This window comes from Trachinotus anak, unplaced genomic scaffold, assembly GCF_046630095.1.
Source record: "Trachinotus anak isolate AG129_WGS33_773 ecotype Australia unplaced genomic scaffold, CSIRO_AGI_Tana_v1 ptg000013l, whole genome shotgun sequence".
Classification (NCBI taxonomy): domain Eukaryota; kingdom Metazoa; phylum Chordata; class Actinopteri; order Carangiformes; family Carangidae; genus Trachinotus; species Trachinotus anak.
Window position 1 is genome coordinate 24,682,959 of NW_027273864.1, and position 16,461 is coordinate 24,699,419.

The 16,461-nt window shown below is 40.4% G+C and overlaps 1 protein-coding gene across 3 annotated transcripts; it reads right to left on the minus strand.

Moving 5' to 3' along the window:
* Window positions 1-232: 232 nt before the first annotated feature.
* On the minus strand, window positions 233-16,239 carry smpd4 (sphingomyelin phosphodiesterase 4). 3 transcript variants are annotated; one of them, XM_071494039.1, is made up of 20 exons: window positions 16,082-16,239; window positions 15,643-15,741; window positions 15,095-15,181; window positions 13,362-13,498; window positions 13,199-13,274; window positions 12,311-12,419; window positions 11,665-11,717; window positions 11,336-11,487; window positions 11,000-11,132; window positions 10,737-10,808; window positions 7,254-7,343; window positions 5,175-5,329; window positions 4,983-5,073; window positions 4,566-4,663; window positions 4,249-4,412; window positions 3,828-4,033; window positions 3,399-3,629; window positions 2,577-2,708; window positions 2,310-2,438; window positions 233-1,443 (listed from the first exon to the last, which is right to left on the minus strand). In XM_071494039.1, exons 2-20 carry the CDS (start codon window positions 15,679-15,681, stop codon window positions 1,123-1,125), a joined length of 2,475 nt encoding a protein of 824 aa, XP_071350140.1. In that variant the 5' UTR covers window positions 15,682-15,741; window positions 16,082-16,239; the 3' UTR covers window positions 233-1,122. The 3 variants fall into 3 exon arrangements, with proteins under 3 accessions (XP_071350140.1, XP_071350139.1, XP_071350141.1); XM_071494038.1 differs by having other exon boundaries at window positions 7,206-7,343; XM_071494040.1 differs by lacking the exon at window positions 7,254-7,343.
* Between the last annotated feature and the right edge of the window lie 222 nt (window positions 16,240-16,461).

Consider the following 16,461-nt stretch of genomic DNA (forward strand, 5'->3'; position numbering starts at 1 on the left):
TGTTTTACTGTACATTAATTATTTTCAGCTTCTCAGTCATCTGTGAAGCACTATAACCTGTATTAGAGGTGCTATACAAAGATTGACTGTTTGATTGAAAAAAAAAATAAGAACCTTAATTTGGTGAATTATCAAACAATGTCTGCAACAATAAATGAAAAACAATTGTCATACCTATAATTTAGCTTAAATGCTTGTCTTCATTTCCCATAAACAAATTAGGCCACAAAAGTACAAACGAGTGCAAATAGTTTATTGAGCCTGTTGGACAAAAAACACATTCTGCTTTCACTGAGAAAAATAGTCAGTTCAATCAATCAGCAAACTTAAAATGTTTAGAATGGCACCTGCTTTCAGATGCTTGTTAAAAAAAACTGCTTTACAAACAGCAGGAACACTGTATTTATTTACAAGGTTATCATCCATGTATGAGCCGCATCTTTAACAGTAAAGCAGTCATGTCTAAAGCAACAACAAAGGAGCTGCCAGTTCATTTTCACTCTGCTGCGGACATGATTCCTACACATCTCTCATTTCAAATTACTGTCCTTTAAGAAAACCCTGCATATCTTTCAAATTTCTTCTATGTTTAGTAATACAGATAATTTGGCCTTATATTCTTTAGTGATGTCACTGTGGTATAAGACATACTATTATATTTCTTTAGAAGGATCAATATACAGCTGCAATGATTACTTGGTTAATCAATTAGTCAACTGAATTAAACTTTATTGGCAACTAATTAATCATTTAAGTGAACTAAAAGAACCAAACATTGACCTGGTTAAGTTAGTTAAATGTTACTACTGCTGCTTTAAATTGCTTTTACTTCACAGTAAATTGTTGCATCACATTTGGCTTTGTAATGGGCAGTTGTAATGGGCATTTTTAAACTGTTTACTGATGTTATACAGTACAAACAACTGGTAACGTAATCAATTATGAAAGTAATTGTTAGTTGCTCTTGATCAATAGCTGAGTATGTTATTCATCATATAAAACATGGGACCAATCAACACTTACTTCATTAGTGTTCACGCATTTTTGCAAAACATTTAAAGCTGGATTTGACCAAATTTATCATGTGTATTTTTACAGATGTGTAGGAACCTCTTCGCTCTGCTAGTGTGTTTTCAGTTTGTCTCCAAACAATGTCATCATGAGTCCGTACAGGAACCCCCCTGCGAGGATGACCAGAGTGCTGGATATGGGACCAAATGACAGGAGGGCTCCAAAAATGTAGAAGAGCAGCAGCAGCAGTATCGTCTTGTAGCTGGCCAGCAGGCGCAGGCTCAGCCTCGGCTGGCGGTTCCTCTCTAATCCCCGCTGGGATATTGGGCTATGCTTTAGTTTCGTGGTGCAATCGGGATCTGTCAAGTAGTGACGACCCAGGCGACCCAGGAAGTCTGGCCTTGAGCAGAGTGCATTCATATGACCCCGGAACTGTGGGAGGACGGGAGAGAAAAGTATATGAACATCTCTGAGGTATAATTACAGTGACAGGTTATTCAGTGGTTACATCAATCATTGCTGTGCTACATTTATCAATAGAAGATAGAAAGTTACACTGTTCAGTGGTTAACTCTGATGTACGCTTGCTGATTGGTGGTGATGTTATTGATGATGGACTTACGCCAGGTGTGAAATGTGTGTATCCAAGGCCAGAAAGAGCAGTGCTGTGTCATCGGAAATGATGATCACATGTGACCGAGATTGTCGCCTGCCTGCAGACTGCTTTGCTCACTTCAAAATGCACGTTTTAAAGTATATTCTGCACTGCTCACGTGTCCGCCTGCCTTCCGCAACCTAGCCAAGATGGCAACCGTTGAGGTTGACAAGTTTCCATTGTTTTACATTCAACTTTTTGACCTTTTACCATCCATGCACTTACAGTTCACTGCATGTTATCATTCTTGTCAATGTAAACACACTTATGTACTCAAAGTAGTACATGTGAATGGAAGTATGTGATTTGAGATACAGCACAGGGGTGGTTGAAACATTGGTCATATAATTATTGAAGTTTAATGTGTGGCAAGCTTCCATCTTTATGTGTACCACTGACGGCAGCTGCAGCAGCAAGACTGGACCAACACAATGAACTGAAAGATGCTGAAACACTGGTAGAGCTGAGAACTGAAACACGTCACTATGAGCAATCTACAGTCAAGTGATACATTCTTAATATAAAAATACTGATTATAGTAAAAGCAAATGCAAAAATGCCACAGAGCTAACTTGTTAAACTGTGTTTTTGACAAATTTAAACAAATGCAGTTGTGATGACAAACTTTGCTGGTATCACTCACCCTCTCATTAACCAGAGAAGAGATCCTGTAGAACAGCCTGACCAGCAGGGCGTTCTCATAGCTCCGAATGGGCTGGAGCTCCGGGTCTCCTTGATACTGGATGTCAAACCTGCGCAGTCCATTTATGATCTGCGCACACACACACACACACACACACACACACACACACACACACACACACACACAGTGTCAGGATCTCAGTGGTTGCTGCTTGGCCCACAGCTCTTATGCATTCCTTCCTCACGTACAGTCATTTGAAATACTGACCTGCCTCCTGCCCAGGTCGGTTAGAATAAGTCCGTTCTCCCCCTGGATGCAGTCGGGCAGCTGCTTGCCATTGCCGTCGTCCTGGGAAGAACCCAGGTTTGATATGAGCTGAGTCAGCTGCCCCTGGGTCAGCTACAAAACAAAGCGACATAAAATTAACCCACAGTCAGAATGATTTTACATGAATGAGTCTGTGAAAAGTTAATCTCCAACATTTTCTGCTGGCAAAAACAACAGATAATACACTGCAGATGGGTCTTAGGTTGCAAACATCAGCTGGGGCTGATGGCAACATCATTAGTTTTACAGGTTTTTATTAATAAACTAAAAAAATATTTTGCCCTGTGGATGGGTTTAGATGAAAAGTCACCAAATTTATTAGACATGAATGTCTGTATCACATTTTATGTTGTTGAGACATTTCACTCAAAACCACAAATATCAACCTCATGGTGGCACTACAGGAAAAGTCAGAGGATTACCAAAGTCATAAGGACACATCCTCTAGTGCCCATGAATATCTTCACCAAATTTCACAAAAATTCATCAAGTAGTTGTTGAGATATTTCAGACAGAAATGGTCAAACAAGCATCCACAGAGCCATGCTGCTAGTATGAACCAAAATGTGGCCAATTCTTTGATTTCTAGGACTAAACACATTGAAAACAGTGACTGTTCTTGATTTTCTAAAATTAAGATGAACCTGTACATCACATGTATATCACATTTAAATATGCCAATAAAATATATTCTCTGAACGAAATGCTTATTAGGAGGGAATAAAACACAGGAAAAAAGCCTGAGCAACAAAGTAATCTGACCTTGAAGATTTGACACAGGTTCTCCAAAGCCCTTTCCAGAAACTCGTGGGTCTTTTTCAGACATTCACCACTCTCCTCTGGCTCCGCCCCAGAGAAGGTGTTGTTGAGGTCTGAAGAGCCCAGCCCAAACCAGGACAGGAATGAGGTATTGGCTGCCACCTCACTGGAGTGGTCTGATATCCTCTTGGCTGTCTGTCTGGCTTGTGCAATGATCTGGATCAACTTCATCACCTGCAAAATCAACAGGAAACTGAGATTTTCAGCCACAACATCTGGTATTTTCAGTACAACTTCCCACTGTGTTACGATGAAGTCAAACTATGCGCCACTACACTGGGTTTGTGACTAAAGGAGAAGCTTCTGGGTGCTAATATATTGACCTGACTTAAATCTAAAATGAAAATCCCCTATGATGACAAACTAACTTACTGCTCCTCTTAGCTCAGTGCCGAACATCTGTTTGTACTGACAGTCCTGGCCTTCCAGGGCATAGACATGGCTCTTCACCCTGAACACCATGTCTGTCACCACCTTCTGCCGTGACGACAGGTAGCTGCCTCCTTGGGTCGGTGTCAGGTAGCCACGGGGCTGACGGTGGTGGAGGACATGCTCAGGCTCCAGAAACAACTGCTCACCTGCAGACAGATGACTGGATTAGTTTTTGTTAGTTTATATATCCCAGGTACCTCTGTTTTCCTTTTATTAATGGAGCACCAGTGGAAACCTGTAGCTAGAAAACTGAGACAAATGATACTCTCTATACCAATTAAGTATGAATTTCACATTTTACCATGATACAGGATGAGCATTTTTTCCTGTTTTATCATCTTTAATAAATTCACATCCTCACCTTTCTGGATCATCTCTGCAAGGTCTGGCTGAGCGAAGACTTTTGCCACCCGGAAGACCATCAGTGCATTTTTGGCGTTGACCAGATCTGTTCTTACCGCTCTGTTCAAAAAGACCTGGAAGAGCTTCGTGTACATGAGCAGGTTCTCCTGAACAAAAGACTCCCTGCAAAAGAGCAAGTGACAGTACCAACTTTACTTACTGCAGTCAATCATTTTATAGGATGTCTCATTTCATAAAAGTGACATTACAGCCATATTTCTTGGAAATGTGGGTCAACATGTAAAAAAGACAATTGATTGAAGCCGTGAGACTCACCATTTCTCAGGTACTGTTCTGTTTTGGTCTGGCTGAGGATTGGTCTTCTCCCCTGTGTATCTCCATGGCTGGATGTAGCTCAGCCACGTCTCTAACACCTGAACACACAGATGACACACCCTCTTACCAAGAAACCAAATGCTCAACCAAAGTCTGTTTCAACAGCTTTATACGTGAAACAAACTATTCACTAGTTAGAAGGCATAACTCTCAACTCACTTATGGATGTAATGTTGCATCTAAATGGCTAAAGGAGAAAAAAGAAGGCACTGGTTTAAAATTCTCACTGGTCTCAGCAGAACCAAACTGCCAGTGAAAGAGGAACCAAACCACAAGCTCTTACTGCGAATTCAGACGTTAGACCTGAAAGCCCCTTGGTTAAAAATGAAAAATTTTGTTAGGGTAAGTGAGACCTACTGCTCTGAAAGAGGCATCTAGAGGCCAGTGACTGAAGCAGTGTTGAAGAAACAGGTACAGTTTCTGCTGAACAAACCGCTGCACCACCACTCTGTAGGAGAGAGGGACATGAAGCAGTTTCCAATCATTAATTAGGCATTAACAGAGACTTGTAGCATTTAACATGTTTGATGGAAGTGTAGTGAAGCCAACCTCTTAAACTCCTCCAGGGGGCTGGTGTGAGTGTGTGAGTGGGCTGAGGGCGAGGAGGACAGCTGCTCAGGCTTAAGGCTGTTGGAGAAGGCGTGCAGATGTTTCACCAGGAGACGCACCACCAGCACGTGCTCTTCTGTCGGGGTGAAGGGCTCCTGAAAAGACAACCGGTTACAGAGTGCTCCACAAATACACAACACCCCCACCATCTCAGCTCCCGTTTCCAAAAGCAGCCAATCATAATGCATTGCAGTTCAATAAAGCAGCCAAACAATCATCAAAGGCTCAGAGCTCTTTCTTTATGATAGAGCACAGAGGTCCCAAACTGTAAAAACACTTTAGACTGAACCGCTGCTGACATTCAACAACAGATCTGGGTGTTTCATCCGAGCATTTTTACTGACTTTACTGTGGAGTTTATTGTGATTTTTCTCTGTTCCAGTGGTTCCCAACCTTTTCCAACTCATGGCCCACATGTAAATCTCAAACATGTTCGGGGCCCACATACACCAAATAATACGTTCTCAGAGCACTTTTTTATTTTAATGATAATGATCAAACATTCAGGATTAAACTGAAAGCAGGGGAAGCTCAATTAAATGTTTTTATTTGACTGGGTAGATCACTCGCTGATTCTCCATCTGTCTCTTGACTCTTTCCTTTTAATTCTTCCTGTTGCTAACCAGCTATCTACTTTGATAGTCCAGTTTTAACAAGTGTATGACATGGTCTGGCCAGCTCTTCCTGCAAATGTACTCCAAATGATTTGTTGGCCATCTTGCAATACCTTGTGGGCCCCCAGCCCATAGGTTGGGGATCACTGCTCTATTGTCTTTTTTTTTCTCCCCCCATTTAATCCTAACCTTTTGCACAGCATGTCAGCGTGTCACACATGGTAGTGACACTCATTTCTGTGTAGTTATAACCAAATTTAGCCCCAAAATAATAATTTTAAAAGTTTTTCTCAGTGGACATTGTAAAACTAGGTCAGACTAAGAAATGATTCAGTATTTTACAAATAAAGCTCTGTTACTCATTCATTTAGAGCTTGGCACTTCAGCATAACTGGGACTCGTTAAAATGTAAGATTGAATTTACATTTTAATAAATTACTCTGTGGAAAACAGAATGAAAAGTGGGACCTCGATGCTCTTTCACCTGATTACAGCAAAGCTGCTTTGTCAAATATTGTCTGAATAATGCCTGCAGTACTGTGCAGTACTTTGTATATGAATTTAGGCATTTTGATTATGAAATGATTTCATAACTGGCATGTAAAATAAGGATGTTTCAAATGTAGTAGTATCTTTTGCTTTACATAACAGCAATAGTGTCAATAGAAAGAAACATTTATCAACCACATAAACATGTAGAGCAACAAAGCACACCAGACATAGTGCAAGAAGCATGCCTTTAAAAACACACAGCTAAAGAGAACCACACCCAAACCAGTAAAAATCTGCTCAAACATTCAAAGCTTCATTCCAGGATTACATCTTCTGTCAAGGATACTTCTCTGTAGAAATTCACAATTTACAGTCATACTCAAAGATTTTCTGTTGGCTCATCATAGACAACAGGTCCAATGACCTAATCTTTAGTTTCTCAAATTGTAGGTCAAGACCAAACTTGTGGATTTCAACGGAAAGTCCTAAAATCTGACAAATTAAGTCAAGCATGTTTAAAAAGGAGACTAATCCTTAACCTTAGGTTATAAAAGTAGGCCAAAACAAGTGGGGAACTACTGCCATTTTTTAGTCGTGACTGTCTTATCGTTTGAGTATTGGGTGACAATATATTGTACATCACAATTCACCAACCACTTTCACCTTTTCACTAGCTGTTTTTCGAAAAGCTCAAACATTCACATAATGGCTAGTTATCTGCAGAAACAGGATAAAGCATGCAAACTAATCAGCCTCAGCTAATATCTGTGAGCATCAGGCTGGTGATTGGAGGGACAATGTCTCACCATGATTGTAAACAAGAGAGAAGTACCCTTGACTGTCACCTTAACTGAGTGAGGTTTACCTCCAGGAGGCCCCAGAGGGGCGGGGGTGAATGAAAAGGTAAAAGTACTTGGTAGGTGTGGAGGGTCCCAGAGCCTGGTGGGGCGTGGGGTTGGCACGGCATGCTGGACATACTGAGGCGGTACTGCAGCAGCGCCAGCTGTTCACCCGTAACCACCAGGGGGGAGAGGAAGATGAGGAAGAGCAAAGACAACGACAGAGGGTGGAGGAGGAACAACAATGAAGAGAGAAGAAGGGGAGAAGTGACAATAAAGGGAGGGTGAGGAAGGAAAGAGAAGGTGGCAGGAGGAAGGTCAACATGAGAACAGGAGAAAAGGAGAGTGCAACCAGACAGAAACAATTGGCCAAAAACATTCAGGAGGAAAGGAGCAGAAAACAGGAGAGGAGACAAACAAAAATAAAATATTGACTGTGGAAACACAACGCTTTTTAATTGCTGGGGAACGATGCAGAGGCCTTTCGTACACTCCAGACACAGGGATTACATGGTGGAAGGGATGGGAATCATTTCACACATGATCAAACTGGTGCATTTGTCAAAGGACGCTGTTTATAATGGAAATATTTCTGTCCATTGACTGAGTTGTAATGCTCTTGTGCTTCTCAGTGAGGCAACAAAGATCTGCAGCAATGACAGCACAGCTATTGTTGAAGACTGTGTGAAAATGCATCGGTTCTAATCTGCTGGCTGTTATCAACATCAACCCGGACAGGAGTGACTGGATGAGCACATCCACATGTCTCAAAATAAAACACTGACTACAAAAAATATATCTGTTTCTGTGTTTTTCAACACTCCACAATGTATCCAGATGGACATAATCAACATCTACACAGAATCTGGATACCAGTTTGAATTATTCCCATCCCTTATGTTAAACATCATCAACAGAGTGAACTCAAAACTGAAGATTTTGTTTTCCTCCATCATAAGTGCAAAAAATTAATCAACAATCAAACTGTGTTAATGGAGGGACAATATACAGAAAATACTGTGTTTTGTCATCTGGTTACTTGATCTGTACTAAACAAAGTCTGCTTTAAATTTGAATTAAGATCTGATGGCATCCAACAGTAAGACAATCTCATTAAATCTTTTCTTTAGAACTACGAACATATCTCACTGGGGCATCGAAGCTAAAATCATCTTGGCCAAAATCTTGCTGTTCAAGTCCACTCCCCACTCAGGATGTACACATGACACAACACAATAACTCAGCACAGTGGTTAATATGTTTTAAAGAGCTGATCACTTGACAAAAACTCTGTTTATGATGCAGGACAGTGGTCAACATGTTACACAAGCGATTGGAGGCCTACTTCTGTTTCCTGCGCAGCCTTATGGAGCAGTAATGGAGGTAGGAAGTTAGTATCTCCATACAGTCCTGTCCAAATATATATAATATTATCGCGGGGGGGCGGTATTTATATGATTGTATTTAAGTTTTTTGGTGTAAGTGATGCTGCCACTTAACAGCAGCTCAAAGTTGTATTGGTCACATGCCAAGGTACAATGTACAAAGTGAAGCAGTGAAATGAGAGTTGGCCTCAGGAGCAGGACAGACTGCGAAAATATGCAAAAGGAAATTAAATTAAAATTAAAAAGGAATCAAAATAAATCTGCTATTGTGAAAAATACCTGCATGTGGCAGGAAATTTCACAATATTTGATATAATCAAGTATCAGTCCAAGTCTAAATTTGCTAATTCTCCTTCCTCTGACTCTGTAGTAAAGCTGTAGATTTTTACTGTTTATTTTTGATATTTATTAGACCTGAGAAAATAACAGTATCAATATTGAAAATAACTGTTGGCTGCAGCCCTAAGCTTACCTAAGCAATAAGCACTCCATTATGTGAGGTAACTACAGACAAAAATACTGCGACATAAATACTGAGGAAACAGTGTTGCTTGGCAGCTAAACCAGATGGTTCTGCATCTCTGTATCAAACTGACCGTGCGATCTATACAGCTGAGGGTCAAAGCATTCAGTAAGTAAGTACAGGGCCTCATTCTACATATTGTATGTACAATACAGGTAAAGGGAACAAACAACACCAGCATAAAGTCTCACTGTGAATGCTTTTGAAGAATGGGCAACCTGTATATTGAACATTATTATCATCACATGATCGTCACTACATTTCAGATTTGGAAACTGAATGTTGTCATTTATTTGATGCACTGCAGCTTTAACATAGTTAATCTATGAATAAATTCTGCAGTGTTGCGATTACAGTTTCCACACACTCTGCGCCTTTTCTCTGTGTAGCACAATATACTGCATTTCCTTTCAATAAGAAACAGATGGGATGCTCTATATGGACAAACCGTGAAGGTCTAATGAGATACTTGGATGTTGTTTAGATCAGCTTCTTGTTTTTTCATTTTACGCTCTTGTTTCAAATTTAAGAATATTTAACATGGAGATCTGAGTTATTCAAGTCCATCTTTATATACCAGAGCTGTAAGAACAAACATTTCAAAGCCTCAATTTTGTTTAAGCTCCCTGAGATAAAAAAAGAAGAAAAAAAAACTACCACTACAGGCAGTGGTCGATCTCTGCCTGGAGATCCTTGACATAAAAATGTTTGAAGCCCCCTGTTTTGATGGGATCCACTTATTTACTGTGAACCCTCTGCAGAGTCTCCAAAAACATTCACCATGTTGTGACTTTATGTTGCTGTTTCACATGCAACCGCACACAGAACATACCAACAAAACCAACACTTGTGACATGGACATGCAGCATGCACAGGACATGAAAGAAAGCAAAAGCACTAATACCAGGAACACATGCCAAGTCACCTAATGCAGTAGTTTTACTCTGCAGCTACTCATATGCTACACATACTAAACAGGATTTAAAAAAAAAAAAAAACATACTTCAAATGTAAACCAGAGAATCAGATGCTTTCAATGTGGGGAACAGGAACGCTTGATGTGCATTCACACTGCAAGGAGCTCAAGATACTATTCAGTGCAAACTAGAAGCAGTTTTCAACAGCTGCATTCATCAAGAGGAAATCATGTGCTGCTGTTCTATACGCTGCTCATCGTTAACAACCCTGCTGCTACACAGAAATATACCTGCATGCAGTGTGAACACAGAGAGTTGTGGGTGAAGTTGTCCTCCAATACTGTTGAACAATAAATTTTCTCAATCCTTAAGTAATTTTCTAAGTTTATGGACAACTTCACCCCAGCCTGCTCAGGGTGTTTTTGGTATTTACCAGCCACAGTGGCTGGCATATCTTAAAACTCAGCCCATGCACAATTTTGCCAACAGTTTTTGAGTAGGACTTCCAAACTGTAGCTGGTCAGGTGCCCAGGTGGCTGACACCACAGAGCTGCTGGCCAGCCCCACTTTCCCACCCTGGGCTTGCTCCAAGACGGGACAGAGATGGTGGAAACGTGAGGGAGGACTGTGGTCAGCCAGTCAACAGCCAGCCGTGCGACGCTGCAGTGCAAAGGAGAGAGGGGAGGGATAGGGAGAGGAGGGGGGTATGGGACATGTTCCCTGTTCTCCTACCTTCACCTGAGGAGACTGCAACTTCTGGTACATCGCCAGGGAGTAGTGATGGAGCCAGATCTCCACAAACATCTGAGGAAAAGGAATCAATACATGTTCAGTTATTTAATACATGTTCAAAATATTTTCAGTCCAAGAACTTTTTTCTAGCTCTTAGATACAAAACCCACCGACAGTTACATTTATAAATACAACATATTACAAAATGTCAAACTCCTGTACATGTTGAATCACAGTAACCCACAGATAGATTTGTGCCTCACCTGTAACAGGGTTTCAGACCTCCAGATTTCCTGGGCTGCGGGGTCTGCATTAACAGAGGGCTGATGGAATATGTGATGTTTCAGGAGACTGGGGCTGTGAACACCATAACCAGCAAAGGGAACGCTGGAAGATCTGTTGAATTTAAGACAGGTAGAGAGCAGAATTTCAGAGATTTTGACAGAATGAATTTTGTTGATGTGCTGTTTCAATCAGTCAGTCAATCTCCACCTGGATTTTCTCCATTAATTTAAATGCAGTAGATGAAAACAGCGTCCTAACTTTGAATTGATCTCGCTCAGATCTTCAGACTACTAATCCTTTCTTGCTATAAATACCTTGGCGAAGGTGCAGTGACAGAGCCTCTGGAGTCAGAGAAAGGAGAAGGAGGCACACTTCCTTCACTGGGGAGGAAGTATTTCAGATAAGTGTCCACCAACACAAAGTAGGCGCTGTCTGTGGAGCATCCATGTTGGCCTTGGGGGTAAGTCTGAAAACAGAGTACCGTTTAATTCTCTCATTTCTAACAATAACAACCAGTCATATGTTAAATAAAGTTATTTCTTATTAACTTATCTTAATAATTTTCTGTGTACAAGCTTTAGAGGACAAAATGCAACATTTTCATGGTACACCACTAAGACAGAACACACTTTGGCAAACTCACCTTTGGCATGATGAGACAGGAGGCAAAATTGAACATGAAGAATTCAAATGGATCTGCAGGAGGTTAAGGAATAACTTCACTGCTCAATGATGTAAAGTCCATTATTCCCCTTGCACTTTAGAATTACAACTGGTGCCTTAAAGCTGTCTCACAGTGAGTACTTTGTTACAAAATCAAAATACAAACCTGCAGCTTCTTAGAACAAACTACATGACTGATTAGAGTTGAAGCTCAGTTCATCGATTAATTGTAAACATATCTGCAACTATTTGATAATTGATATTTGGTCATTTCTGTCATTTATTGTGAAAAAAATGCTTGACATTCTCTGGTTACAGCCTCTCTAATGGGAGGATTTGCTGCTTTACCTTGTCATACAACAGAACACCTTTAGGATTTGGACTTAGGGTCAGAAAAAAAGACAAGACATTTAAGACTGGAAAGTTTTTTTTTTTTCAAATTCCACCCTAAAAATAAAAAAAATTAACTGATTTTAAAAAATGTTAGTTGCAGCTCGTCAAGTGAGCAATGAACTTTGCTGAACTAAGCATCTTTTCACTATACAGTATAATGAGATGAGCAGGGAAACAAAACAGTCTGCACATGGTTTTGTCAGAAAGATCAGTGTTTGTGTTGCAAAGGATACTAAGAGCGAGGTTCAGGGTCAGGAGACCAGACAGGGGGAACTGCAGCTTGTTGTGGAACAGCGGACAGTCTGGGAGAACTCCTTCCTGGATGCAGGCCTTCACAGGACCCTTTAAGACACACAGGCTTGAAACTTAGGTGGAGACGTTTGACATTATGCCAAACATATACCAGTTACAATTCTTCAAGTGTAATACATTTCATCATCTCATAAACTGTCTGGAGGATGTAAAGACACACCTCAAACCTGACCAGCTACATAATGAAGTTGAAGATTCAAAAACCTTTTCTGCTCCAATGAGGATGTAACATGCCACCTGTTACATCCTCATTAATGTGTACGATTTTACAATGACCAGTTTTTTTCTCACCCTTCTGTCTTTTCTTTCATTCTCCTTTGATATTATGCATTTATGTGTGTGACAGATGTCGTTTGGTGTTAATGTTTGAATGAGTAAGTGAATCTGTGTTACCAGTTTCTCTGCTGATTTATATTCAGAAGACTTGATAAACATATTTGTTATTTAATAAATTCAGAACAGGCTCAACAGATTTTCAAAAATCAAAAACATGACCAAAGATGTTCACTGACAAAACCCACAAACCCTAGACCCAACAATAAGTCTTTTAAAGGGGGTGGTGGGTAGATGAAGATGTGTAAAAATCCTTTCATGGGCTTTTAGGGCTTGAACCTTAAACGTCGTATATGTACTGAAGATTAGTGAGGCTTCCTCCTCTATGTATAAATAACAAACTTCTTATTAAATACTTGGATATGGTGGCATGTTGACTCTCAATGTGGTAGAAATTAGAGTAGAGGCAATGTCACTACTTAAAATAATTCTTAAACAGATTTATTTACATAAGACAAGAAAAAAAAAATTCTTACCGGGAGATAATTGACAGGTATTTCATATTTGTACTCTTCTGCTTGAAGTTTATACACGAGTTTCATCATTGGCCCACTGAAAAGAAAAAGAACAATGTTTGACTTGATTCTTTAAACACACAAAGAACGAAACTGATGGAACACGCACAGACAAACCAACTACCTTGGGTTTAGAAAGTCCATAACAATGTTGTACTCATTGCTCCTTGAATGCAGGAGTCGCAGGTTCCAGCCTGTGATGATGCCGTCCAGGCTGCCAAATACACTCTCCACCAGCCAGGGGAAAATAAAGTGCAGCTCCTAAAGGGAAGCACACACAGATACACACACTGCAATCAGAAACTGGCAAGTAGCATTACATTATAACACACTGTTGACTGAGTGACAATGACCATATATACTGATTGAGACAGTGCAATGCAGAGCTGCAATTAAATGACACTCATATGACACACACAGACATTATTGTGGAATGAGTTAATCAAAGCACCTCTATGGAAGCCTCTGATAACACAAGTCCCGTGCTTAAATATCTGTCTACTGTCCATCAGGTTTAAGTGAGAACTTGTGGCGTTTTTGATAACTTCAGAAGGACAGCTGCTCTGTCTCAGCCTACTGTCAATCTCTGAACTAAAGCAGTGAAACAACAAGCATTAAACACAGTGTACATGCAGGGAAATAATCAGTTTATGAAGCTGACATTTGCTGAAGAACGTCACACATTGTTCAACAAAAAGCAAAGCAGACATCAAACACATGAGCAAACTGATGAATCAGCTAATTTGATGGAGTTAGCAGTGGAAGTTTATTGCAGATGATTATAGATCAGTGCTGTATCCAGAGCAGCTTTGGGGTCACTGCCTGGCTGTGGAAATTCAGGTACTGAAGCTACAAACTACAATGCAACCCACACACAGACTGTAATCCTGCTGCCTCACACTTAACCTGTGTGTCACTCACTGAAACGCTCTCAAACAGACACTCAACTGTCCACAGTAACACCCTCACATGCCAAGAGGAACAATTATTTATTATATACTGAGCTATTTTTGTGCTTTAATAATGACAAGCATAAGTGATAACTGTGTGTGCTAACTGACATCTGAATACAACAGTCCAAATAATTGAGATATCTGCATCCCCAATAACAGCATAAATACAGTGTGACTTTAATCTTTAAAGTTATTATTTTTTGGGCTTTTTATGCCTTTATTATAGTTAAGTGGAGACTGACAGGAAAGGGGGTAGAGAGGGGAATGACATGCAGGAAAGAGTCGGACCGATCGGGAGTCGAACTGGTGCCCGCCTGCTAAGAGCGTCTTTGCGCCCAAATGGTATGCGCCCTAACCACTCGACTACCAGGCCGCCCCGACTTTAATCTTTTATCTTAACTTGTTATGCATCTTCTTAAAATTCCAGTACAAAGAACTCAACATGTTGAGGGCAGAGTGAAACTCAAGTCACAGTACGAGCAGCTCACACTAAAAGCACTAAACATAAAAGGTTAGATCAGTCCTGTCCTGCACTGTCCAGTTAAGAGAGACAAACATTGGGTAAGACAGCAGTGCTATGTCTGCAATATACAAATCCAATGACATTCCTTCCCAGCTATTTTTAGCCAATAAGCTTGCGCAAAAACTATGTGGAGACTAATAAGAATGCCTCTTCACTGTTTAGTGTTCAGAATACAGCTGCTACTCGGTACAGTACAGTAGGAAATGAATAAACTCTAGAATAACAAGAGCTGTAATCTCTCACCATGTGGAGCTAATGTTGTGATTCAGTTTTTATTGCCATATTATTGACTCAGTGATCTGTCATCTCAGCAAACAGCCATTCACAACAAGTAAATTAGGTCGTGAACACAAGACAGAGGGTTGGAGGAGTAGAAAGTACCTTTGCAGGATAGTCATCAATGATCTTCACCAGATCTTGGCATCGCTGTGGGAGAGGTTTGGTGGTCGCATCCGCTTTAAGATTTGCCTGAAGCAACATCATACATAAATATTAGATTAAATTAGGCTTGAGTTGGTATCCGATAATATCAACTATCACCATATTTCCCGCCATGTGTAACATTTTTCAAAATATCTGGTCAAAAATGCTGCAGAGTCAAATAAAACTTTGAACAGCTATTTAGTGGCAGCATCTCTTGAAACACTTGAGGGCTTTTAATTTGAAAAGACAGCATTTCTCCATTTTTATTTTTTTGGGACATATGAAAGTGAGATTTAGTATAATGAGAAATCTGCATCACAAAGCCTATCTAATAATGCTGCCAGCATTAAGACAACATGTGAAAGACTCATCACTAGAATCAAACATAAATTTTGATTTACACACATACACACAGAGCATAGAAGTGTAATAACAACAAGTAATAACAATTTGTGACTTTAATATTTTGATGTAAAATGTAAACAACCATACTATGATAGACTCACCAGTAGGAAACTGGGCTGTTGTAACGTTGGAGCAGCCATGTAAGACCATCAAGTTTATTCCTTCCTGTGTACAGTCCACTTGGATCCTACCTGTTGGTACTGAATTCACACACCAAACATTATTTCTTCATTATTTCTTCAGTTACTTTGTCAGAAAAACAAACGCGCTGATCACTGAAACAAATGGACACTGTGGGAACAGGATGTTAACTGTGAGTAACTAGTAATCAGTCAACAATGTCTCACACTGACTGGAAAACTCAGCAAACACAGTCAATGAACCATGCAAGTCAGCATGAGCGGGCTAGCTAGCGACCGCTAACTAACTTAGCTAGTAGAGAGCCAAACTGACAGTCGGTGAGGTTGGTCAACGTCCCGGAGTAATATAAACTACAAACGTGGAGTAAACCTTTATGCATTTGTGTGAAGGCCTCTTTACCTCCGCCGCGGACAGTTATTCAAGTTTTCGGCTACTTTCCCATCAACCGCGTTTCCATCAGTGTCGTTCAAACGCGACCCGCAGTCGTTGAACGCTTCTTCTTCTTCTTCTTCTTCTTCTTCGTCGTCTTCTTCTTCTTCGTCTGGTCTGACTGGCGGTTGTCAACCGGCTTGCGCCACCTACCGGACTGGAGTATGCAGCGTTAAATTGGCAGGAAAAAAAAGCCATATTAAATATTATTAAATTATTTCTTTTAACTCCATGAGATATTTAATCGGGTGACTGTACATTTCCTGTAACGCATCTTCAAGGAGGTTCCCTTGAAGTTTACAGTTTACTTGGCTGCAGTTGTAGACGTCCGCTTCTCTGGTGTTTTAGTT

Bases quoted from the DNA above. Each gene is read 5' to 3' on its own strand.
- smpd4 (XM_071494038.1), bottom strand. From the start codon at position 15,681: ATGGCTGCTCCAACGTTACAACAGCCCAGTTTCCTACTG. The intron at 15,182-15,642 runs GTGAGTCTATCA...ATGTTGCTTCAG, and splicing joins AACAGCCCAGTTTCCTACTG to GCAAATCTTAAAGCGGATGC. The intron at 12,420-13,198 runs GTAAGAATTTTT...TGTGTCTTAAAG, and splicing joins TACCTGTCAATTATCTCCCG to GGTCCTGTGAAGGCCTGCAT.